The sequence below is a fragment of the Chamaea fasciata genome, unplaced genomic scaffold, assembly GCF_029207755.1.
Source record: "Chamaea fasciata isolate MVZ Bird 193981 ecotype frontalis unplaced genomic scaffold, bChaFas1.0.hap1 SCAF_2, whole genome shotgun sequence".
Taxonomy (NCBI): Eukaryota; Metazoa; Chordata; class Aves; order Passeriformes; family Sylviidae; genus Chamaea; species Chamaea fasciata.
Window position 1 is genome coordinate 103,324,966 of NW_027094087.1, and position 27,669 is coordinate 103,352,634.

Consider the following 27,669-nt stretch of genomic DNA (forward strand, 5'->3'; position numbering starts at 1 on the left):
AACATTTCACTTTTCATCTTCTTCCTTCTGATGACATTACATTTAGAAGTGCTAATGCATTCAAGTCTGCTCTTGCCTGTGCTACCTTAAAGGTTCTGGGTCATGTTTTATTGGTATGTTTTTCTTAAGTTTTTTTCTCTCTCTGATGCCCATCTAGTTGAATAAATGGTATGATTAATTTTTGGTGGAAACATGTAACACTTTTTCATGTCGGGAAAATCGATTTAACATTAAATGTCATCTTCTGGGTGAACTTTTTAAATTTTACCGTGTAAATTTACTTAGATTTTCAACTTAAACTTGTGCTGTGGCAGTCACATCATTTTTCAGGTGTATCACATTTCACTGCATGAGCAAATCCACCACGATTCACTCTCCTGAGCAGTGACCATTCCAAGTGCAGCTGTGTTTTTACAGGTACCACTCCCACCGTACTTTTACAAACCCTGCGTCTGCCATGTCTAAGGCTGAGACACTGAAGGTGGTCCACAGAATATTCTTCACTAACCTTAGTTTGATGTAAAGTCCAGGTGATTGCTGCTTAGATCTTTGTTTGACTGATGTGTTTTCTTATTTTCACGATGTTGAAGGCTGTGTCTGTTGTCAGTTCATTACATTGACTTGTTTTTAAACAAAATAGCATCAAGATTGGCATCTCACTTTCTCTTTGGTGCCAGTTTTGAGCTGAAGGTTTGAAAGTGGCAGAGAGGAGGCCACAAATACGCTATTCTGTGTGACTTTTATATCGGGTAACTGATGAGCCCAGACAGGTAAGACTATTCAGAACATTGAAGGTGGTAGAACATTTATTAAACAGTTCCGTTTTTTAAACCCTGGTGACACTTGACATTTCTTTCAGTTTTTGTACTAGCTATGCATACAATAGTAATAGCTTGAGGATTAGTTCCCTCACAAATATCTTGCTTTTTATTGTCATCTTTCTATCAAAGTAGCTATTATTGTGTAACTTAATTTATGCCGTCTGTGCTGTGTTTTTGCAAACTCTGACTTGCTTCAGAGTTTCCACTTTTTGCTTGTTTCCCTGTGCAAATTTGCACTGCTTTCTCTTTGCAAGTGGTTAACATAATATTCGGTGGTCACTTGCTTCCCCTTGGGTCATGAGAGAATTAGGGTTACAAAGGCTCTTAGGCTGTGCTCAGTCTAATCTCATTTCAGAGACTGAATCAGCTGGCTCAGAGTCATTTTGGGCAGATGTCTACCTTCACTAGTAAAAGCCATGCCTAAATCAGATCAGATTCCTCTCTTTTACAGAGTTTCTGCAGATTAAGAGTTGAATCTTGTGCAGTTTGAGTCTAATGCTTGTTTGGTTATTGATGGACAAGGTTACTGCTGCCTCATCTGCAGTGAACTGTGAGGTCTTGGAGAGTATTGCTGTGTCATTTATTTATTTCTTCCTAGGTAAATCCATCAGATTCAGTCATTTCTGTGTCACAGACTGATTGTTATCTTGATTTCTGTTGCATCCACCTATGCTTTTAGAAGATGCTCAAAAGTTGGTGTAGTTTACCAGGAGAGTGGGATATTTTATGTGTGCTTTTCCTTCATCCTGTTGGATCAAATTCTGGGTTAAGTTGCAGGCGCTGTAGGTATGATCTTAGTTTTTTAATCAGCTTGAAAGTGTAACTTCATTAAGAGTTAAACTCTGAAGATAATCTAGCCTCTTGACCCTGAATTAACTCCTAATCCCTTAGAAAACTTAATTACTTTGTAGTGTTGTTTTCTACCAGGAAGAATAGCATGGGATTGCTTTGTTCCCTGCAGCAGAGCAGACCTGTAACAAAGAGGTTGTATCCTGTCTGGTTTGTTCTTTTTGTTGCCTTAATGTGATACTTGTTGAAAGAAACTTGTTTCAATGCCTGACTTAAGAATTTGGTCTGCACAATTATTCCACTTAAGGCTATAAAACTGATTTAGTGTTCAGTTGCAATCAGATATTGCTGTTTTACTGACAGTGGGAAACAAATGGTGGTGCTGTGTGCAAAATTTTGCACCCTGTATATCATGAGATGCCTTATTTTACTTCTTGGATTTGTGGATAAGTAGTGTTTCACTTTGAGTGTGCTAGTCTTTCCATTTTCAGTTTCTTAAAAGCATACTTTTAAGGAGTTTAAATTTTTGGAAATAAAGCTAAATCCAGCCCTTGATGCCTGGGGCAGTGTAGTTTCCACTAGGGCCTGGGATGACTTTTCTTTCTAATGTTTGAATTCATACGAAGGTAAACAGGTCATTGTTTCGTGTGTTTGTGTTCTTGAGAAACTTACTAAGAGTTGTAGTGTAAATCAAGGAGGGATTATTCAAAAACTTAACTTGCACTTTAGCCCTGAGAGAGTGATTTCAAATTCCTTTGAACTGAAATGAATAGATTTAGACTGGCTTTAGCCAGTGCTGTTTAAGACAATATCCCGATGCTGGCAATGTGTATTGACCCAGATAGAGTCAGAACAAAATCAAGAAAGATTGCTGTATGTTTGGAAAAACAGATGGAATGACTAGATCAAAATTAAAGCTAGCCTTCGAAAAAAAATTAAACTGACTGTAAACATGCTAAACATGGCTAAACATTGAGAAGTCTCCCTGCAGCTTATTAGAATATATCTTTATATTTCTGGAAATACCTTTACAACTTTGACTTACTTTATCATACATGCAACTATCATATAATTTATAATAAATTATATTAAGAAAATACCTAACATACAGACTAAAGGATTTTTTTAACTTAGTCTGATGTCCCTTCTTGTGATGGATGCGGTTGTACAGGTGTTGCAGTGAGGAACAGCAGCCAAGGAGCCATGTTAGGACACAGTTTGCTTTTGCTTTGTGAGCTGGAGGATATTAATTACTGCTGCTCCTGGTGGGTGGCCATTCCCTCTTGCCATGCGTGTGCTGTCTGGCAGGGAGCTGCCCTGATGCTAAATGCTGCAGCAGCTCTGTGGCGGCTCTCAGATAAACTGACCGCAGCTAAGGAGCTGGAACGAGGACCATGTGCCCCAAACCAAGCAGATGAGTTGAACTTGTGCTGAAGCAAGCTTGTGGGCTGGGAAGTCTTACACCAGAGCTTCCTTTCCTCTCCTACACTGAACATACAAAGGGACCCTGAAGGGCTCTGTACCTAAAATGGAACTGTACAACAGGGCAAAGAGATGGCTCAGGGCTGCTGGGGTGACATAGGGTGAATGGAGATGTGCCCTTGCATTGGGAGGAGGGGATGAGGGTCTCTTCAGCCAGTTCTGCTTGCCTGTAGCACTTTCTGTATGCCTTGCACAAACCCATGGGCTTTGGGTCTTGTTCATAATTTTCTAGTTTTCTGTATGGGCTGTCTTTCATTCCTGTTGCTTTTTATCACCTAGAGAATCACTGCACTTGCTCTCAGTCACTCTCGGGACAAACCAGTTGTTGTCTTTGCTCTGAGAGGTTTCCCAGCTGAGCTGAGTCAGAGTCTTTCCTGCTGTCCAGCCTCAATCTTTAAAGACCTGCTGTGTACAGTGACTTGTGAACAAACAAGTATCTGTCCTCTGTTGTAGGTGAATTGCTGTCTGATTTACTGTAAGGTTTGAACTCTGAAATCATTACTGTGCTTCACAGAAAACAAAGTAATGTCTTGTTTCCTTTCTCTAATTTTGACAGGATGTGTGTATTTGTAATTGAGATGTGAAAATGCCAGCAATAGGTCCAAATGCTTACTGGAAAAAACTGTAATGGAATTGGTAGCACTATCAGAATTTAATGAGCCCCAGACTGATGATATCTAAATGAGCAAGAAAAAAAAGGAAATCCTAATCCTTCCTGCATATTCCCCAAGCTAATGTTAGGGTTTGGGAACTAATCCATCAATGCACGTTACCTATGCAAAGAAGGTGAAAACTCTGTGATTATAATGGGACTGTCATAAAAAGTATCTCCTTGATTGTGCTGGTTTCATTGTGCTTGAATCTTGCAAATTGCAAATCTCAGTGATTATGTGCCTAGCAGTGCTTTTAACACTTTCTGGTTTGCTTGAACATAATTTATAGCTGTTACATTATGCCTTCACTCAGAAATTTTGCAGATGGTTGAACTGGTTATCATCACAAAAGACCTTTGCTCTCTTTCTAGATGAAAGCAGAATCCTGGCTCTTCATTACAAGTTAAACATGGACTTTTAAAAAAAATCTAATTTACCTGGATTCTTTAGAAATTAGTTATGATGGGACTTTCCCCACTTGTTAAATGATGCAAAATACAAAAGAGTGTTAAATCTGATCTTTCATCTAAACTACTCGGGCAAGTGGCTTAATATCTTGTGCTTTTAAATATTTGTAGATAAAGTTTCATAGGTATCTTTAGTAACTACCTTAGCTTAAGATTGCTCTTAGTCATGTCAGTTTGTTGATTTGTACAGGATGGCTTCAGAGAATGCTGTTACCGCTAGGTCTGCAGGAAGGTATTGTCATTTTGCTGGATCCATTTATTTGCTTTCTGACTGTATGGTTGTGGTTTTTTTTTTTTTTTTTTTTTTTTTTTTTAAATGTTCTATTTTCAAAATACTAGCCTAGATAAAAATGTGTTTTGAAAGTGAAAGTTAAAGATAATCTTAGCTGGGGCCTTTCCCAATGAAAATGTGGTGATAAGCACTGGACTTTCCTTCCAGGTCTCTGGTGGGAATCTTACAGGCCGATCCTGGCAGGGATGATGGTCTGTGCAGCTCAAATGTTAAAGATACTAAAATACTAAAGGTTGAAGAACTTGTGACATGAAATATCAGCAAACTGCTGTCATTGTTTTGTCCTTTTGTTTTCACTCCTTACCCTCCCTTATGTGTGCAGCATTTACTTTTTAAATGCTCACTTTAGTATAAAAGTTGTATAGACAAAAGCTAGTATTTTGTGGTCTTATTTCCAGATAATATCAAGTCTTTGGTACTTGATGAATTTTATTTCTGTGATGAGAGATTTTTGTTTTTGGAAGAGAAGGTGAGATGATGTGAAATGTGGAAGAACGGCAGACAAAAAGGGTTAAATTCTAGGAAGGTGAAAGTTTAAAATGTCGCGTGAGTGAGAGGAAAGTAAAGAAGAGTACTGAAATTCTTTTAAAACTTTTTATTTTCACAAGTGGTTTTTTTTAAAGCTTCTAAAAAAAAAAGCTTCATTAGGAAGTCTAAAACTTAGTCTGCTGCAATGGGGCACCTGTTTTTCCTTTTTTCTGGTAGGTCGTGACAATGCCTGCGAGAAGACGTCGTACATGTTCTTGCGGAAGGAGCTTCCTGTGCGCCTGGCAAACACCATGAGGGAGGTCAATCTGCTGCCTGATAATTTACTCAACAGGCCTTCGGTTGGGCTGGTGCAGAGTTGGTAAGTTTCAAAAAAATGGATTGAAAAGTTATTGTAAAATTAACATTGTGTTGTTTTGCTTGCGACAGAGAATCATTGAATTCTTCTGAATCACTCAGTTTCCTGCCTTGAATTGTGTCTTGTCAAATGAGGTTTCATTTTCTTCTGTCTAATCTTGAGTATGTACTCTAACCTGGATCCTAGCTAAGGATTTGTTCATCCTGTAAGTTAGTAAAAACATACTGTTGTCTCCCAGGTAATAAAAATGAGTTTGTAACTTCCAAGAGCAAGCTTTTTAAACATGCCTTACTGTATTGCACTCATGGCTTCTTGAAACAGCCAGCTGCTCTTTCTCCTTTTTCTTCCTTTGTCAAAAATACTGAGAGAAAATTAAAACCTCATCTGTTTTTCTCACTGCTAAATCTTGAAAAACATAGCCTGGTGGTCAGTGGAAGTTATGGAATGGGTCAAAAATCTGGTGTAAACAACATTCTCCATTGTAATAACTAGCGTGGATCAAAAGTGATCCAAAGTTCTGCCATCTTTTCCATAGTAATTAATTTCTAGCCTAATTGCATGTTCGGTGAGATTTACAGACTGCTGCCTTGGATGTATTAAGCACAAAGAAGTCATTGTTCATGGGATATTTTTTGTCCATTTACCTGTTAATACTTTTCCAAGGACTTTTTGTAAAAATATTTTTGCAGTAGACAACTGAAGTCCCTGCTGAAGTAGCAGCTTGTTTGACTGTAAAAGTAGCTAATGTTGTAGGCTTTTGTTAAATTCAGTCATAGCCCTTGGGCCAAGAGCCTCTGTGCTGACTGTTGACTGTTGCCTTGGGTCTCCTATTTATCAAGCTTTAGCCTCAGAAAATATAAATTAGAATATGTGTCATTGTGTTTGTCTTTGCAAGATAGCAATGGATGTCTTGATGACCACTTCGAGTGTAGTGATGAAGTGCTTCAAGTGAGTGTAAATGCTGTGGAGCCACACAATCACTTTGTGGTGAAGTGGCAGCTTGCAAGGTTTGAGGGCTTGTCTGTCTGGTGTCACAGGAAGTTGTTAGGCTTGTAGAGAAGAGTAGATAATATCCAGGCCTTTTAGGCTTTTCTAATCTGGTTGAGTTGTGAAACTGTCTTTAATGAAACGTGGACAAATAGGTAAATGAAGAAAAGGAAATAATTTTTCTGTAGTGGCTGCAGCGTCATGCTTCTAGTCCAAATGTCTGTGCTGTGGCTTGTGCTTCTGCTCTGCTGATACAGAGCTGAGCAACATTTGGATGTGTCTGGCAAAGGAACTGAGTGGGTGTTCAGAGTGGAGGGCCCCTTCACAGTTTTTGTTGAAGAGGTTTGAGGACCCGTGATGATTTCTGTGGCCACAATAGATACTACTGATTAAAAAAAAGGAAAAAAACCCACAGAAAGCCAAAGAAAAAAAGCAGTATCAAGTGTTATATGACAATGTGATTTGCACTATCACGGCTGCAGGTCAAATACCAGACTGTAATGTGCTGAAGAAGTTGGAATGGACATCAAGCCCAGAGATGGAAGTTTGAAATCAAAGTGTTTTCCATAATTTTCTTCTAATTTTCTTCTTTTTGATAACCTAAGAGTTTCTGTGGAAAGTAGTATCTTCATGGAGATGACGCGAGAATATTTTTATCATCTTACGTCAAAAACAAGAAAAGTAATTGTAGCATTTTCGCCCCCTGATCATAGGTGTGGACTTTAAAGAGCTTAGTTCTTATTTTTCTGTTCAGAGGTTTTAAATTGCTTAATTAAACATTGACCTGTAGTTTGTAAGTCCTGATGATGAACCTTAGGCAAAATTTACTTCTGAATTCATCTTTTAAAAACACCAAACCAAAAGTTTTATTAACTTCAGTGTGGATGATCTTGACTATTATGCAGCTAGGCTGATGGCAGGTTTTGAAACACGTTGATAGTTTCCTAACCTAAAGTTTAGAGATACCCAGAGTGAGATTCCTGAATTTTATGTAGTAGAAGAGATAAATATAAATTTAGCCGTTAAGCTGTTTTGTGAGCTTACAAAATGGAAAAAACCTCTTCTTGATGCACTTCAAAACTACATTAAGAAAATCTTTTTTTGAGTGTCAGATTTCATGATACTTTGTTTTTGCTATGCCATAGTTTGAGAAAGCTTGGTAGTTCATTAACAGGCAAGAAAAAACTGTTGTATATTTGGCATAAGTGAGCAAGATGTTTAATTCCTTATTCACTTTAATATATTTATTTGCCAATATTCAGTAATTTATATAGTCACAAGCGTGTTTGTTTCATTTTCACTATGACTTTATACTAGAAAACTTACGTTTTTATGTGCTTTTGGTGAGACTCCAAATTAGCGGGAGCTTTGAGTTCCCAATCTATTCCTTAATGCCAGCGTGCCAAAAATTAATACAAAAAGGTCCTAATCTTCAAGATTGGTTATATTAGACTTTTAAATTGAAGTGGCTCTGTAAATAGAGGAGTAAGAACTCAGCCCTGCCTACAGTACAGCATGGATCCTTTCCCATCAATCCTCTCTGCTTCCAGCCATCAGAAATTCTGGATTGTGTCAGTTTTCTCACGCCTTAGGGTTCCCTGGGGAGGCAGCCTGGTTTTATCCTGGTTTTGTCCTCCTGCTGCAGGCAAGGCCTGTTCTCTCCTCCTCCAATCCATCCCATGGCCCTGCTGGAGGCACTTTGCTTCCTGTGCTTCGCTGCCTATCAGATTTTACAGCTGATTGCGTGATTGCTCTTGGGAAAGGTGCTCTGTTGGTTTTTTCTCCTTCCTTTCTGGGCTCCTCAGCCTGATGTGTGCAGCAAGGAGGAGAGGCAAGGCCACTGTCCTTCCTTTGTACTGCTCAGCTGCACTTTCCTGAATAAAGCTGGCATTACGCAGAGAGTGAACTCTGAACAAACCAAGAATAATAGTTTTGCATTTCAGTAAAGGGAAAACATCATCTCTGTCCTAGTTTGAGTTCATAGCTTAATTTGTGTGTCTTTTGCAAGGAGCAGGGAAGGAATGAAGTGACTCAGTATGTTCTGGCTGTGAACTGCAATGATTCCAAATAGCAGGCAGATCAACAAGCAGCACCTTGTTTTCAGCTTTTCAAAATCAATGGGCAACTGGCTTGATCCAGAGAAGTGGGCCTTTTTTGGGCCAGCTTTGAGAGGGCACTATAGCTAAAGTGCAGGTAGGATACTGAACATGTGGCAGAATTGTTTAATAAAGAATGGTCACTAGTGTGATGGGGGAAAGTAGTTACAAGAAAACCTTACGATGGATAAGGTCAGAGCTTATAAAATATCAGAAGTAAGCGTGAGCTTTGCACAGTATGTTACTCAGTTATATGAAAAATTCACATTTTATTTAGCCCTCGACAAATTTCTCTTCTTTTCTTTCGTGCTTTTCCTTAGAAAATACTATAAACTTCCATTTGTCTCTTGGGAAAGACTCATTAGAGAAATACGTACAGTTTGGGGATCAATAATTGTTTTTTTTCCTCTATTTTCTACATTGAGACTATGCTAACAAGATTGTGTTACCATGGAGATTTGTTTAATCATTTTGTGTATTTTGTATGATTGTAAAGGAAAATCTTAGTGAAATACACATCAGGGAAAAACAGAAGTATCTTGCATGAATTTTTTAAGAAAAGAAAACCCAGAGCTGACATTATGGGCTTTTGCAGTGCTTTCATGTATGAAATGTGCCATTCTAAAATTCTTGCATTTGGCAGACTAACAAGAATTCAATCTACATGGCAGCAATTAATACAAGAACAAGGCAAAAGGGTGCTTGAAACCAAAGAGCTTGCCCAATTGTAGTGTATTGTGATAAAAAATTAAACACCAGAAAGACAATATGTTTGAAGGGCACAGACTTTGATTTCTGCTTTTGATGACTCACCAAATATAACAAAATATAACTGACATTCTCTTTTTTTTCATGCTAGATTTTTTTCTCTTTTTTTAATGCTGGATTTTTTATGTATTTGTATTTTGTATAGTTGTATTGATTTATTAGTGATACAGCAATTCATGCATTATTGTGGTACTTTTTTTTTTCTTTTGTTCTTTCTGGCTGGTAATTGTGTGTGAATTATGTTTAAACATCACAAGGTCTTGCTTTTCATTGTTTGATAAATCCTGTTCTTACCACCTTCATTTATCCCTCTCTGCACCTACAATTCAAAGAAAATGCAAGGAAGTAGATGGATTGTATGAAAAGGAAATGGCTTTTTCACACACACTTTTACAGGAATGAACTGTATTGCTGGCTGCTCACCTGTCCTCAGAGTGTAATGGTCGTGGTCATTAAGACCAGAGTTATGAATTTCATTTTAAACATGTTTTTTCTTAATTTCTTTAATTTTGAGCTGTTTGGGGGAGAGGGAGTGGGATGGAGGGCTGAATCTGGTGTACAAACTGGAAATCACAGCAGCATAAAAGAAAAAGTTGTTCAGCATTTGCAGCTCCGAGTTTTTATTCAGAGGCTTAAGACACAGGTGTAACAACATCCCAGCCTGGGTGATGTACAGTGGTAGGCACTGAGCGGTGGATTAAGGTCATTTGACATGAAGTGACTCTTTTTTCTAGCTTGGTTTAGACACAGGCTTGGAAGAAATTGAGTAACTTAGGTTTGAAGTTCACCTTTTCTCTGAGCTAACTTGCTGGATACAGTGCTTTTGCTAATGGACTTAACTTCTAAAGTAGTATTTTCTTTACTTTAGAATCAGAAGGAGAGAACTCTAAAGGAAAAGCACTGCCTGTTTCCATAATTTCTCCAGTAATGGCAGGCAACCAGTCAAATCCACACAGTACGAAAATCAGGTATCAGCTACCTTCAGTACCAGCAGCATTCACTGCTGTTTTATCTTTGTGTCTGCACGAGATTGGTGATGCTTGACATTTATGGTAGGAGCTCTGTATTAAAAACAACCTGTTGTGTTGCTTCTCAAGTGTGGTGGTGCCTTTCAGCACCAGGAGTTTCATGGTACTATATGATGACAGATGGGGGCTGAAGAACATGTGCCTCTTTGAGTGAGCACGATCATGATTTACTTGTTGCATTGTGAATCAGCCAAGTTCAGAGTGTGATGGTTGTGAACCGGTGCCATCTCTTAGCAGCATAAAATAACATCTTTTAAAATAAGCAGTACTAGAGGTATGAGCTGCATGCCCTACTTGTAAGTGACAAAATTTTGGGGGATTTCTCTAATGGTTCCTGGTGTTTGCAGGAGGGCACAAATGCACTGAGGCACAGTAGCTGGTGTTCCTGTGCTGATGGTGTTGAAAATATCTGTGTCCCTGAGGAATGTCAGTCACCTGTGCCTGCAGCTTGAAATGAGGGTGGGGAAAGTGGCATGTTGTAGAGGGAGTCACATAGACAACAGTGCTGTCCTAAGCTTCACTGTAGCTTGAAGATGCAGGGTGAAGTTTCATATCCTTATTAAGCTGGTCTTAACATAGAACTGCTACCAAAAGAGCTTATGCACAGGTCATTTTGTTGAACTGACCTAATACACTGGGTAGCTGCTGCTGAAAAGGGACAGGCTTGGTTACCTGTTTAGCTGTTTCCTTGTGTAGGCTGTTTGGTTATCTTTTCTCTCTTGTGTTCGCTTTAGCTGTTTGGACCTTTCAATTAGTTGTTTTCTGTGTGCAAGAAAGTTTTGTTTGGTTTTTCATCTGTCTCTTTCACTACTGCTGGGAGTTGGAGCTGTTGACACACACATCTCATTAACGTCTGATCAGTGTTGATATTGTCGTTTGAGTGTCTGTGTTTTAACCAGGAGTGCAGGGAGGGTAACCTTGGAACTCTCCCTTTTATGTGTGTGATTGATACGGTGTGTGATTGACCTCAGGAAATAGGTCCTGGTTCTGTAGTCCTTGAAGCTCCATCTGTGCTGCTGAATGCATCTACTCCAGGGGTGATACCCCGCCCTGAGACGCAGTGCTCTGTGTGAGGTGGCAGAATTTATACTGGTGTTGGGCCAGTGTCCTACAGAGCAGGCTGGCCACCTTCATGGTGAGGGGTTTTGATTTGGGTTCTCTGTGGTACCTCTGGGGCTCTAAGCCTTGGTTAATCTCACGTGAACCAAATGTCTGAGCAGGAGACAGCTGTGTTGTGTAAGAGGGATTTTGTGAAACAGAGGGCTGTGTCACGCAGGGGAGCTGTGGGAGTGTGTGAATGGGTGTGCGCTCCTGGAGTACTCTGGTAGGACCAGCTTGGTGCAGTCCTGTTACTGTGCCTTTTGGGGAGTGTTCCCCTGAGCTTTGTTTTGAAAGAGAAGTTGGATTTCTCTCTGAGGGATGTGGGAACAAACTAACATCTGTACAGAGTGGGTGAGCGGAACAATCAAAATACAGGGACAAACTACCTGAAATTACAGACGTACCTGTGGAGGGGTTTTGCTTCTGTTAACTTCCGTTTGATTTATATAGCTAGTTTCCTGAATTGCAGACTGTAAGGTTGTAAGTAATACTTTTTAACTTAATATATTGAAGTTGCTTTCTTTCCCTTTGTTGCAGCATCCCACTTACTTTTAGTCTTTGCAGAGGACTGTGTACTGTGCATCTATTACTTTTACATGACCCTGTAGTCTTAAAATTAAAGAAATTTGAAATTATTTCACGTTTAAGTATTTTAATTCTCTTCTTATAATTTTTGCTTATTTCAGGTACATGCAGAGTTTCCTTGAGCTTTTAGAATACGAAAATAAAAGTCCTGAGGATCCTCATGTTCTGGATGAGTGAGTAATTTATTTTTTTCTAACAGTCCATTTTAAAATAATTGTCTCAAACACCAAGTGGTTTTGTACTATAGGAAAACAGTTACCTTATTTGTAAGGTAGAATATTTATGGTGAAAGCCAGAATTGTAATCTGAAGTAGAATGTAGGTATCTAAGTGCTTTTGGACAATATATTTTGTATTTATGCAGACCAGTAGTTTAAGAAATGGCATTAAATGCTTCCTCCAAGGCGGTATTGAGAAGACAACGTTGGTGTGAGACTATAATTGCATATCAGATACCTAAGACTAAAATGTCATTTTAGTATACAGTGAGCTTAGTCCTCTGTTGTGTATAGGGTATGTTAACACGTTAATAGTTTGATAGTTCTTTTTTGGTTTGAAGGCATTCTAATGTGTCAGTCATTGTTTTTATCTTAAAGCTTTTTAATGGACTTGAATTAGTGGTGTTCACCTACCTTACTGAATAACATTACTTGAGAAGAAAGGAAAACTTAGCCAATTTTCTTTATCAGCAAAATCATATTGAAATTGCCATTAGGATGTTTCCTTGAAATGTGTATACATAAAACAGAGAAGAGACCCACATGTAAGAACAGCAAGTGGAACATGCACATCAGAGACTTGAAAACAAAACAAGGAAAACACACACCTCCCGCCTCCAACACCAGGATCTGTTGTTACTCTGTACCTATAGCAGTCAACTTTGTTTCAGGATATCACTTCTTGCAGGTTTTTTATTCCATTAATTAGCTTGCTTAGTGTAGTTTGTCTTTTGGATTTCTTTTTAAGGTCTGAAATCCTGCATGGTCAAGCAGTGCTTTATAGAGGGTTTCATAAAACATCTTGCTGTGTTTGTGCAGCGTGTGGCCTGTGCTGTGCAAAAGCAGTGTGTGGCTGTTAGCAAACTTCAGATACATTAACCGTGATGTTACATTAGGTTTAATAAGGGCTTTGGGAGATGCTGTATTTCAAATGTTGTACTCTATTGGTTGTGGGCATGTTATCTGAGATCTTAACACTTTAGCTTTTGTGTTTCAACCAATACATGTAGGAGAAGCTCAAGTGCAGGAATATGAAGTTACCTGCATGGCAGAGCTGTAGAAGGAGCCATAAGGATTACAGACTGACTGAATTGTAGTGCTATTGAACAAGGAGAAAGTAACCATTTACTCAGAGTGAGTACTATGCTGGAATGCTGCCTGCAGTTCTGGGTACTACCTTTTAAGAAATTAAAACACTCATGGACAGTACTGATGTGAAAGGAACAAGATTTAGAGACTTGGATAGTTCCACTTCTGAGTAATGCTGAAGGCATTTGTTTAGACTGGCAAAAAAAGATACTGGAGACACTGGAAGTCTGCGTGTGCCAAAAAAATAAGGTCACTATAATAAAGGATAATTGGTTGCTCTAGTTGAAGAAGTGGAGAATTAAAAAATGTATGGTTTATATTGAAGCTGAGAATGTGTGCAGGGCAAAAAGTAAAGATTGTAATATTAATGAGAACAGACTGAAGGCTGTAGAGCATCCCATTTTAAAAGCTTTTATAAATACATTAGATAGTTTTTAGTGGCATTCTAGGTGTGCTTATTCTGTAAGGATAAATTAATTTTTCAACCGCCTCTAGCTGTTACATTTTCTGATTCTGTATTTACCGTTTGCTGATGACACAGGAATTTCTGTTTGTGACTAGTTTATCTGCAGGCTTTCCTTTATGGAATTAAGTTACCAAAACTTAGGTGTCTGTTGCCTTTGAGATGGCGTGAGCTGTCCCAAACACCTGAGTGAGCTTGGCACAGGTCCTCTTAAGCCTGTAATGTCCTGGATGTGTGGGTTGAGGCAAGGTGGTTATGTAGCTTCTAAAACCATCTTTGGTGACCTGTATTTAGGTAACTGAATTTCAGCTTTTAATGAACTACAGAGGCTCATGGTAGATCACAGTATAATAAATATATATTTGTAAAGGCTAATGAGTAGTTCTCTTGGAGAGCTATTTTTAGAGTCTCATAATTAACACATGAATTATCTGATTCTGCCATATGGATATGACATTCCTGATATTGTTCCGTGGCAACTGCAAATATCGTTTATGATGCTCTATATGAGTATGGTAGAACAAATATTTCATAATGAAGCAAATATCAATATCGTTCAGGATAACTGTTTGTTAAAAGCTTTGAAATCTTGCAATTATTGTATTCTGTGTAATTAAGTACATATAATAAGGATGCATTAAGGAATTTATTGCTACGTATTAAGGTGAAGTTCAGCTAGGATCTTAGATAGCAGGAGTTGTCTTCTATACTGCATCTGTGAAAAGACATTAAAAATGTACTATCTGATTAAAGAGCAGATTCGTTCTTTTTGGCAGTATTGGATAGGCTATCTAAGATTAGAAATTCAGATTTACTTTCCTGTTCTGGGTTGTCATCTCTTCCTAACTTATTGAAGGCCATGCCATTTAATTGCATATTGAGGTGTAACTAGAATTTTTATAATATTCTTTGCAAACTATGTCTTTCAAAAACACTCTTAACTATGTCCATATTTATCTTATAATAACCCACAGATAAATCTAACAAATTTCTCAACTCCTGTGTCAGTATCCCATGTTGCTGCTACCTAGCCTTATCCTACTTTTATGTCTTATGGTCAGAAAGTATCAGGAATGCTGGTAGTTAAATGAGCTGCTTTCAGTGGGGAAACCCCCCTAATTTCTGAGTCCATTTAAGTTTGCATAAAAGTTTTCTTTTCTGTTGGCACATATGGAATTTGAGCCACTGTCTGGGATTTCAAGTGTCTTTAGGGATGCATAAATAGGAATAGTTCTTTTCTTCAACCAGATTGGTTTGCTTAAAGAAAAACCTGGAAGGTTATAAGGTATGTCTGGTCCTTTGGACCAAAGGTTTTCTTGTGCAGGCAGTATCTGTGGGGTATTGCTGAGTACCTTGCCAAGAGCATCCTCTAACAAGGGGTTGGAGCAGCTTCATCTCTTGGCTCCTTTCCCCTCTCCTGTTCCTGTGTGGAACATGCTGCAGAACAGCACATTTTACATCTTAATGTTACAGCATGTATGGCTTGTAGAACAGCAGACCCAACCTTGTATCCTTTGGTCATCAAATGCCCATCCTTGTCCGAGGCCTGTGGGCCATCAGGTGATTTAGGCATTTCATGATGGCCCCCATCTCTTCTTCCTTTAGCTTAATCAGTGTCACAAGATGCCAGTCTTGCCTGTGTGGAAGTGCTTTTGTTCCAGTACCATCCCTGCAGCTTCTCTTTGGAGCTGAACATGGTATCCACCTCAGACACTCAAAAACATGAAGAATAAAAGAGCAGTTGATTTTTGGAAATTAGAGAGTGCCTTGTTGGACTTCCTCAGCTGAGGTGGACTTCAGTTTCTGTTCTGGCTAATCAGGGTAACAGTAGCAGAGGAGGGAAGGGGAGCTCCTTCAAGGAGGGTGGATATCCACAGATGTACTCTATCAATGTTGGCAGTAGTTCTTCAACTACTGTTTTCTAAAATGGTGCAATGCTTTCATCAGCTGGACAGAAAACTGTCCCCTGACTATTTGTGGTTTTATCGCTGCTTGTGTGGGGAGCCTGCTCTGGTATTCTCAGAGTTTGTCTCTTTCTGAGGAAACCATTTTCTATATTAGTGTCACAGTATTATAGATGTCATCCATGTACTGGCGCAGCTGTGTATGAAGCCACACAATGAAATGAATTGGGAAATGGATGTAGTGGAAGAAGAGCCCGCGTTCAGCTCTGTGGTCCCTAAAATGTTACAGTGTGTGGCCAACAAAGGCAGCAGTGCCCCTGCAATGGAGAGGGCGAGTGGTTATAGGAGTAGGTGCAGAGACTAAACTGAAGTTGATGTTTTTCTGAGTGGCCCAGTTTTTCTCTGCTCCTAGTGGAAGGGCAGATGAATGTTCATCACTGTTACCTTTTCATGAACATTGGACAAAATCCTTTGAAGAGGGTTTTTTTCCCCTTGGCATTGTTCTAATGAAGCATTTCAGTTTCTCTGTTGCTTTCTATTGGCTAGCAGGCCTTATGAAGCCTCACTGCAGCATTGCCACATTATTGTCACTGTCAGTAGTATGGGCATTTGCCAAATGGCAGGTTACTTTTACCTTTTTGATAACATAATTACCTTTTTTGAGCTGTGGAGAGGTCAGGTGGAAGTTTTTCTGCAGTTCTGCCAAACAGAGTGATAACAGGAGCCCTAAGATAAGGTGTCCACGTTTGGTGAAGGGTGCAAGCTGGCAGAAGTGTTGGAAATTTCCTAAGATGTCACACTCCAGTAAACACAGAGGTTGAAGCTGTGTTTCCATAATTGAAGGGTTTGTAAAACATGCTGTTCACATGTGCTCTCAAAGGACACTTAGTGCAGCCTCTACACCCTCGAGTTTCTTTGCTGATTTCTCTCTTTGTAGCCTTCTCAAGGGAGGGTGTGTGGGGGAGTGTCCTGGAGCTGGGAGCCGCTGAGGCCATCAGCATGTCTGAGATAACACTCATGAGGAACTTGGTAAACAAGGAGCCTTCCTTTCTGCAGCATTGCAGTTAAAATAGTGGTTCTGTAAGCAGTTTGAGCTAAGTAAACAGTGGAGTATATCTGATTAAAGAGGTACCACTTTGTTACTTTTACATAATGTGAAATGCTGCTTTAATTAGTTTTGAACTTTGGAGTAGATACACTTTCTAGTAGAGAAATCTTTCAGAGTGTGAACTCTTACCTCTTTCTGGTGATACTCAGCTGCCAGCAAGCACTGATTCAAAAAAGAGCAGCCAATCAGAAAAAACCCAAATCATTGCATTTGTTGCATATAAAAGGGTTTTTACTCATCACTTTTGTGTTTGTCATCTTTCAGGTAATACTATCCATAAGAGAGACTAAAAAAATTCCTTTTGTCTTTATATGACTTTTTTATCCTTGTTTTCTTGCACTGTAATGATAGATCAAAATAGAGTAATATATACAGGTTATTAGGAAGTTAATTAATGAATCTCACAACACAAGTTATTTCCTGTGTTTGTAAAATTTTTTAGCCTTCGTTTACTTAACACCTGTGGTAATGCCTTAAGTATTCTTCTGTTAATACAGAAACCACAGAAGCTCACTTAACTGAAGTAGCTTCTTATTAATAATTTCTAATTTGTCAAACCAACTGCATTATTTATTCTTCGTGGTTTTGAAAATAGAATTGTGGACAAAAAAATAATTGGTAAACACAATTTTCAGAGCTGTTTTGGAGTATTCCCAGTTAATCCCATAAGCAGTTGAAAAATTCTTTAATATGGTTTCCCACAGTTTGAGTACAGTAAAAGCTTTGTGGCTTTCAGGGGTATAGCAGATAGAGGGACTGTAAGGAATGAGTGTTAAGATTAAGGAGATGTGTTCTGATTTCTGCTCTGCTACTTTGAAATGTGCCTCTATTCTTGTGTTTGCTCCTTTAAAAGCATCTGCTTGATGGAAATGTGTGAGTGAGTTCAGTTATCTTGGAAGATGGAACAGGAGTCTTGTCATAGTGCAATAATGAGGCATTCCTTTATTACATATTTAGTTATAAGCTGACAAGCTTCAGCTATGATTTTGCCGGTCTGTAGCAGATAAACCTAAGCCCTTTGCCCTTTGGCATGCTGTGTGCATTTAAGCACTTTGGTAGTGGGATATCTGTGAACAGTTTGCCCTCTTGGCATCAGGTGTATATTGTGGAAAGTGGAGGTATTTAAAAACAAACAGCAGAGCAAACAACAGTTAGGAGAGAGTGCTGTCAGTTCTATTTCAGATGTAACTGCGAACTTTGCTTCCAGCTCTGCTCTTCACTAGGGTCTTGTTGCTCAGAAACAGAGAAGCAGCACAAGTACAGCCAGGCAACAGTCTCTAACATCACCTCTCAGAGGTAACAGATCACACAGAGTCAAGACTCAAGAAGCATTAAAGGTCTATAAACCTTTTTAAGCTTTAAATATTCTAAGCTGCCCAGTCAGCAAGACCAGTGAGTAAGAGAACAGTCGTTATGTACCTTGATAGTATTTAGAATGGGGAATTAGGCAGTTAAAACTTCCCCATTTTCTATGCAACAGAGTAGTGTTGAAAGATTGCTGAACTGTTTGTTAACACACAGGCAAAAACTCGTAGCTAGACTTAGGATAAGGAAAAAACTAGTAAAAAGGAATCCTACATTCCTTTGCAGCTGGCCGTGTAGAGTGGGAGAAATTATTTTAAAAGTGTATCACTTGTTAAGAATGGTATTAAAAAACATTCTGTCTTGCCTAAGTGGTGCTGAAAAGGAAGAAAACATCTGATTTAAATGTGTTGACCAATGGTCTTTGTTCTTTCCTTTGCTCATTTACAGGGGAATTGGACCTAGATGACCTTTCAATGATTTCTGTGATTCTTTTATTAGCTGGTGTATATTCTACTTTTGATAAAAATAATTAATACATTTCTTTTCAGTGTTCGTTATAAATCTACAAAGAATGTTCTGTTGATTTTTTTTTTTGGAAAAGGATCTGTAGAGTTGCAGATGCAGACATAGCTGAACAAGTCCTCCAGCTCTGTTTTCTTTGGAAAGCTGCATTTCACCATTTGCACTTTCTAAAACAGCATTACATAAACATTGTGGTATTAACATTAATTTAATACTGGAGAATATATCAGAGTTGAGTAGTAATGATTTTCCATGTTTCCGCTTTAGAAAGCTATTAATAATTGATATTTCAAGTACGTATGGGTTTGCATGTGGGGGAAAAAAGGATGAGCACATTGAAGATCATAGGTGTTGAGCTGCCTTGGCAGGAGAAATAGAACTCCTCCATGCTATTTCAAAGGAAATACTTGTTAAAAGAAGTGGAGTGTTTTCCTAAAAGTTGCCGGGCTCCGGAGGAGAGCTCTGTTGTATTCGGTCTGCCATCCAGTGGTGTCAGAGGAAACTGAACAGGAGTCACACAATTACCTGTCCTGACATCCTAACTAAGCCCAACGGAGGCCAGGTGAAGGAAATTCAGAGTTCACTGCATGGGTTGAAGTGCTGGGAAGAAAACACAAACTTTTCCAAGGAAATGATATAGGGTGGTCAGGTTGTTTTTTCCTGAGTTTCTTTTCCAATCTCCCAGCTACTGTTAGAAGTTGCAGGGGATGACAGTTACAGTAGTGCATATGATGGCAGTGAAAGAGAATCTTTTGCTATCCATCAATGTTGAAGAGAGATTGATTTAATTTCAAGGAATATTTGGGAGAGGAATAACTTAATTTGGGACTCTAAATGCTTCACAGATCTTGTGAGTGATAAGTTGATAAAATACTTTTCTTTAAATTGGCTTGTTTAGGTGCTGTATTTTTGTATTTTCCCTCTGATACTTTGTTATTTACTGGGAGGCATAGTAAACAGATAATATGGTTATGCTGTTGTTGAGTTTAATTTTATTTCTAACGACCTGCTCCTAATTTTGTTTCCTGCAGCTTTTTAGATGTTTTAATTAAAGTCAGGAACAGACACAATGACGTGGTTCCAACCATGGCGCAAGGGGTGATTGAATACAAGGAGAAATACGGCTTTGATCCATTTGTAAGCAGTAACATCCAGTATTTTCTAGATAGATTCTACACCAACCGCATCTCTTTCCGTATGCTTATTAACCAGCACAGTAAGTAATTGCTTTCCTCTTCTTTGAAAACTCCTTAGTTATTGCTCCTAAACCTGAAGGTGAAGCTTTGTTTTGTATTTTTTTTTCTGTACTCACGACTATTCTGTGCTAATTATGGCAAAAGGTATACTGGCAACTAGTTAATTTGGTACTTTGCAATGATCAGAAATGAATCCAAAACACTAGTGTGCTTTCTTTTAGAATTGTCAGTCTTTGTTGGTGTGGCTGTCGCTTTTTAGTCTTGTTGGCCGAGGTGGTATGTGAAGTGATACATGAAGTAGTTTTAGGTAGTAGTAGAGTAGCTGTGTCTTCCTGCTCACAAAGCTTTCAACATAGTTTGTAGAGCTCATATTTATTTATCATAATGAAATGCAAAGATGCTGTAAAGTTTGAATAGGTTAGGTACTATACATACTGTTTTTTCCAGCAAGTTATCTAAACTTTCTTGCCTTCTAAAGAGGTTGAGTATTTCTAACTGAAATTTTAAATTATATCTCTTGTCTTTCCTTTCTTCCTTTTTCCTATTTATGGATAAATTCTGGAATTAGTCATCTTTTGTCATTAGGTTCTGTTTCATTTGTTGTTACTAATAACCTCACTTTTTTATATTCGTATTGCAGAGTGAAGGGAGTTACTTGCACAGCTCCTATTAACCAGTATGTGCAACCATGCAGAAAGTGATCTGAGTAAAGTTAAGGACAGTCTTCTGATCTGTTTTAGTGTGTTGTGCCTTTTAGCTCTAGAGCCTCATTCTCTGCTCAGTATTCTTTTCTGAGCTCTTAGAAATTGTTGTACGCTACAGATAATGCGGATGCTGGAGTTTCACTACAAGCTGTGTCTTTCCAGTAACCTGTCATGTGACTAACAAATGCCTTGCTGTGTGTGTACAGGTAACTTGAATGTGGCAAAGCATACAAAATGAGATAAATGTACAGCTTTTTCTTTACTTGCACCTGGGCAGAACCTAAACATAACACCAAATTAAAAGGCTTTCTTAGCCATAGAGGAGTTCTGGCAATAGAGTACAGACATTGTCCTAATAGAATTCTTGGGCTGAGTGCTAGCATAATTTGCACTAATTCTAAAATACTAAACTTGATTCATTGAACTGAACTAGCTTTTCCTATGGCTCCTCCTCTTTTACTGGTTGGAGCTTAAAACTGCTTGTAGATGCCTTAAGTTTAGTTAACCTTGTGTAATGTCTGTGTATTAGCAGTGTTAGTGGTCTGTCTGTGATGGCAAATATTAATCTTGAAGCACTGAAGAAAAAGGTAATTGGAAAGCAGACTGCAAACTCAAGTTTTTACATAGTTTGCATTTCTGTTCCTACATTCCTGGCAGGCTGTTTCCTACTGCACTGTTCTGCAGGACACAGTGCCCAGTGTGGGAGCTTGCTGTGCCCAGGGTAGGAAAAGCTTTCAGATCTAGACTTCTGCTCACCTCATGCTGCACCTGCTTCATGTCAGAGCTCACTAACTTGCTAAAATGGCAGAAAATCACTCCTGAAATGAAGTACAAAACCTTTCTACTTCTTTGAGAGTCGTCTTTAAACTCTTGATGAAGGGTCTGATGAGTACCAGACCATTGTACAAAGAGGGAGAGGGAATCATACTACTGAGATCCAGGGAGAGAGTTGAGTGAGTGAGTGAGACCTCTGTGAAATTGCAGCTTAGGTGAGTGTAAAAGGCTTTTAGTGATGCCTTACAGTTCCACACACCTTTTTACTCTAATGTTTTCATTGTGAGTGCTTCTGTTCTGGCCTAACAGTAGGAATGAAGTGTTTTACATTTTAATTTTATTTAATTCTTGATAATCTGCTTTGAAATGCAGGTTTTCACCTTAACCCTCCTACATCATGAATGCTGGCTAGTCTTAACTGTAAAAACTGAAAATAAAAAAAAGGGAAGATGAGCAGTCAGACAAGTAGTCTTCTTAAACAAGGATTCTGGCAATTTGCTGGAGTACACTTTTTACAAAATGATGCAGTATCCAGTAAATCTCAGATACCATCAGGTTCAAACTTTCTGGCCTGCCTCAAGGGTAATAAATAATTTACTACCATTTCTTTTTTATTTTAGCACTGCTGTTTGGTGGAGATATTAATCCTGCTCATCCCAAGCACATTGGAAGTATTGATCCTAATTGTGATGTGGCAGAGGTGGTTAAAGGTAAGATGAAGTTAATATTTTTGTTACTGAAATCCCCCAACTTAAAATATTCAGAAATATTTTAATGAGATAGAAGAAACTGAAGGTGATTTAAATCCATTTCTTTTTTTCTTATTTTGTTAAATGTAAGTTCTGCTCACAATAAAGCCCTGGGCTTGTTGACACTTTCTAATGTCTTCATTATTGAGAAGAGAAAAATTTTTGGTCTGTTAACAGAACTAAGAAAACAATTTGATTTTTAATAGCCTTAATCTGTACTTTTAAGTATCAGATGAAGTGTCTAAATGTTTTGTTAAACTTTAGATGTTTTCTTCCTGAAATACTTAGAAGCAGGTTCTCATGTACTGCTTTTGTATCACGTGCTGGTATTACAGAAAACTGAGACTAAGTGAAATTTCCATTTTTGTTTAATTTTGTTTAGCTAGGCCCTTCAGTAAAATGTCCCCAGGTGTACAGATATGCCAGTGAAACTCCACTTTCCTCTGTCATCTGATTATACCACAGCTTGTTTTGTCTCCTGCAGAAGACATGGATGTGATGGTTGTACCTGACTGACCAGGCACAGTCACACTGGAAGTCCTGTTTGCTGTGTGTTGTTAATGTTTACATGCTTTCAGAATGCTAGCAAGGAGGCATGAGGCAATGCTGGCTGCTTCAAGAACTTCTCCATGGAAGGTTTACACTCTGGGTGTATCTATTTGCAAATAGAAAAATGCAGGTCTTGCTGTAGGAGAGAATTCCAGGCTCTGTCCTTTACTGCTCTTTGTGCTACCGCAATGGGGGAAGAATGTCCCCTTCACTTTCACTTCACCAAAGGCTGAGAGAGAGAGAAGCCTTTCTTATCTCAAAGTCCGACCTGGATGATAACTCACTTTGTAATGCTTTTTACAGTTCTGTAACAGCTTTTTTTGTAGCCCTTCTTGGCTCCTAGGGTAGCCTTTTTCAGCAGCTTTTTTTTTTTCCTTTTGATTGACCTTGCTCCACTTTGGCCTCAGCATTTTATATGTTACAGCCATATTGTTTATTTAGCTTTGCCTTCTAATAGCAATATTTGAATCAATTTTGTTCATCGGATTCACAGTTGTTGCCCTGGTCAGGGGAGTGCATAGTGTCAGAAGGTGCTAAGTCCAGTTTTCAAGCAAGTAGCTAAAGTAGATCATACACAACACTGACCAAACAAGGGCATAACAAACAGTGTCCAGAGTTGCTTTTCAAAGAAATGAAATGTTCATGAAGACATGGGCTGCGTAGTCCTGTCAGGGAGTCAAGGCGATTGAGGCCTTTTCCTTGTAGAATTGTTGGAGGGGTTAATTTATGTTCTGTATGCTGTGCTAGCTCCCAAGTGTTCTGGTTCACAGGCAGCATTCTGAGCAGTTTATCAGTTAAAATGTTGATTTTGGTACTCTATGTGGCTGCTATAAGCCCTGTATGCCCTTCAGACAATGAAGAAATGATTTAAACAGCCACTTCTTTCTTCCTTCAAGCAGCTACACCAAGTGTTGTGTTTGTGCTGCCTGAGGTGGCTATCTCTGTCTCACTGACTGTCCTGCAATAAGACTTCTGAGCTGACAGCGAATTCAGGTTTTTTCATGGAGCCAAATTTGAGATTTACCAATAGATCCCTCACTGTTACTGGTGTTTAATCTCAATCCATACCATGAAGCATGCTTTGAACTCCACAGTCTCTTCCAGAGTCTTAGGACTCTGCCAAAGAGTCGGCTTTTAGAGGAAGGTTAAATGTTAGACTGCACTCAGACTGTTTAACCCAGATTTGCTAAGAAACCAGTAAGAAATCTTTCAAATACAGAATTACAGAATGGGTCAGGTTGGAAGGGAGCACAGCAAATCATGTGGTCCAGCATCCCTCCCTGCTCAAGCAGGGTCATCCCAGAGCAAATGGCACAGGATTCTGCCCAGGTGGTTCTTGAACATCTCCAGTGAAGGAGATTCCACACCCTCTGGGCAATCTGCGCCAGCGCTCGTTCACTGCACAGGGAAGAAATTCTTCCTTGTGTTCAGCTGCAACTTCCTGTGCATCAGTTTCTGCCTCTGGTCCTATTGCTCAGCATCACAGAAAAGAGCCTCCAAAAGGCTCCATCCTCTTGGCACCTCCTCCTCAGATATTTTTAGGCATTGATCAGGTCCCCTCCCAGCTTTCTCTCCTAAGGGCTGAACAGGCTCAGCTCCCTCAGTCTCTCTTTGTAAGAGAGATGCTCCAGTCCCTTAATCATATTTGTTGTGCTCCACTGGACCCACTCCAGGATCTCCAGGTCTCTCTTGTCCTGAGACAAGGCACAGGACTCCAGACCTGCCTTCCTGGGGATGAGTGGAGGGGCAGGATCACCTCCCTGACCTGCTGGCAATGCTCTCCCTAATGCACCCCAGGACCCCATTGCCCTCTTGGCCCCCAGGGCACTGCTGGCTCATGGACAGCTCATTGTCCAGCAGCAGCCCCAGGCCCTTCTCTGCAGAGCTGCTCCAGCAGGTCGGCCCCCAGCCTGTGCTGGTGCCTGGGGTTGTCCCTCCCCGGTGCAGGACCCTGCATTGGCCTTTGCTGAATTTCAGACCATTCCTGTGCCCATCTCTCCAGCCTGGCAAGGCCCTTCCGAAGGGCTGCACAGCTCTGGGGGTGTCAGCCACTCCTGCCAGCTCAGTGCCATCAGTGAACTCCCTGAGGAGGCCTCTGCCCCTTCCTGCAAGTCACTGATGGATAAGTTAAATAATATTGCCCAGTATTGAACCTTAGGGGGCACCTCTAGTGACAAAGGGTAACTTAAATATTCTACCTGTGCTTCAACAATACATAAAGCCTGATTTCGGCTATGAGGAGGTATTTTCAGGGGGAGTAATTTTTGGTTCAGTGGGAAGGAATGAAGAATCTTATCCAGCTTTTCCCCAAAAAAACCTTGAAAATTAAGTATTGTAAACAGTATTGTGTTTTATAGCTGCAATGTCATCCTTTTTTTTTTTTTCTTGAGATGGAAAGAACAAGTATTAAATTGTCATTAGAAAATAAAAAATACATAGATTTTTATGGTCAGCCTAAGATTATATTCTTCTGGTTTTTAAGCCCCAAACAAAGAAGAAAATAGCTTTTCTCCAGTAATGTGCTTTTCTTTGTAGAGCTTTAGACAGTGTTTTCCCTTTCCTGACAACTGGGCTATGAGTGTACAGAGAAAAAGGGATTAGATTGGATACCAGCTTCATGTTTGTAAACTAGAGCTCAAAGTGAGTGTTCCATTTGTGGTCTTTCACAGGGAGGATGAACACTGCTGGTCATTGCTAGAAGATTTTGATAAATCAGTGTTTGTTCTATTGTTTTGTAGATGCTTATGAAACAGCTAAGATGTTATGTGAGCAGTACTATACAGTGGCACCTGATCTGGAAGTTGAAGAATTCAATGGTAATTATGAAATTATTTAACTGATGTACGCAAGAAAATGTATTTCTGGTGTCTGTGATTCCTAGTTTTGTTAATTAATTTTAAGTTATAATTTGAACTATGCAGTTACTTTTGTTCTAATGCGTCTACATGGGCACCTGAATTATAGTTTATCATGATGTGTACTTCTTTATGGTGAATGCAGAGTTCTATCTGCTAAATTCACTATCACTTTAAAGAAAATAAATCAAGACTCCTTGTAACTGAGAAGGAAACCTTCTGCCTGCCTTCTAATCTTCTAACAGAACTGAAACTTGTTTCATTCTGAAGTATGCTTATAAACCCATGAATTCCACTGGCACTCTCAACACAGTTGTGAGCCCTTCTGTGTAAGATGGCAAAACTGCGATTTTTATTAGGTAATCTATGCTTTAAATTCTGTCATAAGCTTCTCACATGAAAATCTGTTTCAAGTTGATTGCAGAGACGAAAATTGGATGACACAAAACTGATGAGACAGGCCTTGTCAGCTTATTGAGTGCTTTTTGTTCATTATTTTATTGACAAAAGGGAGCTTATTTTTTTGGTTTTTTTTTAAAAATTCCTAAGTGATCATTTCCCAGACTTTGGACAGCAGCCAAACATAAGACTAAGATGGTTCCAAACTTCAGCAGAATTGCAAAAGTCTCAGAAATAGGTAACACTCAATGGGAGAGTGATACATGGAATATGTGTTGCTCAAAGTACTACTGAGTGGTGTAGAAATATTTCTCTACGCAAGGTGATACTGTCAGCAGTGATGCATTGCCACCCATCTCTCCCAAAACCAAAGGACTCGACCTTCCCCTTTTAAACTGAGTGATTCTAGAGATAAAAGTACTGAGTGTTGCAGCGGAGGAATCAGTCAATGCAAAATTCATCTGAAGGCAGAAGTGAAAAGAGAAACCAAGTTGCTGGAGCTAAAAAAAAAAAAAAGTGAAAGAGAATGACGTGTTTCCTTTAAAGCAGCTTATTATCAATATGAGGAAAGCAACTTTTCAATTACCTCCCAAAAGCAACAATAACTCGTTTTCTATCCCTGTGCCTCAAACAAGTGTGAGTCAGTTTGCCTTGGTTTCAGTGAGGCATAAAGGAATGGGCGTATGGACTGACAAAATCAACAGAATAAAATATCAAGCTGCCTTGCAGAGCATTGTTTGGGTCTTCTCCTTTTCTTAGGAGTTTTCAGTACCATGTCACTTAAAATAATGACTGGGATTATTACCAGCCCTCAGTGCCAAAAGGAATGAAGTTGACTCCAGTCATGTTCAGTGTATATTTATATCTTCCTGGAATTTATGAAGCAGACAGTTTGAGACTTCCCTTCAGTCTGAACTGCTGCTCAGTCTGACTCTCTGTGACTGCATAATTTAATGCCAGTAGATATTTGAATGTTCAGGGATGACTTCATCTTCAGCCCCAAAACCGTCCTGGAATGTAATAAATGCAGCTGTATTATTTCCTGCCCAATCAATCAATGAGCACTCTGGCATTCAGAGTTGTGCCAAACCCTCTGCTGAGGGGGCTCTGACTCTGCTGAAACACTCACAGTGGGACAGGAGTGGACCATTAATTCAGTGATGGTTTGGAATATGGAAGCTGTGATAATTGTTTGAAGTATATCTGAAAATTTTTATGAATACTTACATTTTGTGTGTTTTAATGAAGGGAAAATATGTAGTTGTTTTTTAGAATGTTTAAACAGTGGGTTTTTCTTTAGTTTAAGAATCTTTTTGTGCAGCAGGTATTGTGCTTAAATAGTATGTGAGCATGTGAAAGTTTCCCACTTAAGTAGGAAAGTTTTCTTGGTTAACATATACTGTTGTATGAAACCAACCACTGTTTAGTGAAGTTTCGTATCTAAACAAAGTCTGCTGACTGGATGGATTTGAAGATCACAATTATAATGTGTTCTTTCAGGTGTTAGCAGCGACTAAAATTTATGTTTTTACTTCATGGAACTAATTTTGCTCTGGGAAAATTAGAAGTCATGCTTACATACTTGTCTATGCCTACATGTTCATGTTATTTTAGTAAAGGGCAATGCTATAAAATACTGTTTTGAAGAAAAATGATTTGACATTTTTATTTATCTTTTTTTTTTAGCTAAAGCTCCAAACAAGCCTATTCAAGTAGTCTATGTACCTTCTCATTTGTTTCATATGCTATTTGAATTATTCAAGGTAGGTTGCACTTGTTAAATATTTGTGAGGGTTTTGCAACCCTATTACTCTTGAAACTGAGATTCCTTTCAGTTACAGCTCTTAAATGTTATTTCACTTTTCCTTTCTTAAGCTTATTCTTAAGTTTTAGAGTTTTGCTTGTTTAAAAGCCAGACTAAA

The 27,669-nt window shown here is 39.0% G+C and overlaps 1 protein-coding gene across 1 annotated transcript in view; it reads left to right on the plus strand.

Annotated features, from left to right (window-relative positions):
- Positions 1–27,669, plus strand: part of PDK3 (pyruvate dehydrogenase kinase 3) — a 54,906-nt gene that overhangs the window by 13,947 nt on the left and 13,290 nt on the right. The window contains exons 2-7 of the mRNA XM_066176961.1: positions 5,210–5,351; positions 12,015–12,086; positions 19,553–19,737; positions 21,816–21,905; positions 25,232–25,309; positions 27,434–27,510. Of these exons, the coding sequence (XP_066033058.1) occupies positions 5,210–5,351; positions 12,015–12,086; positions 19,553–19,737; positions 21,816–21,905; positions 25,232–25,309; positions 27,434–27,510 (644 nt within the window). The remainder of the gene's footprint in view (positions 1–5,209; positions 5,352–12,014; positions 12,087–19,552; positions 19,738–21,815; positions 21,906–25,231; positions 25,310–27,433; positions 27,511–27,669) is intronic.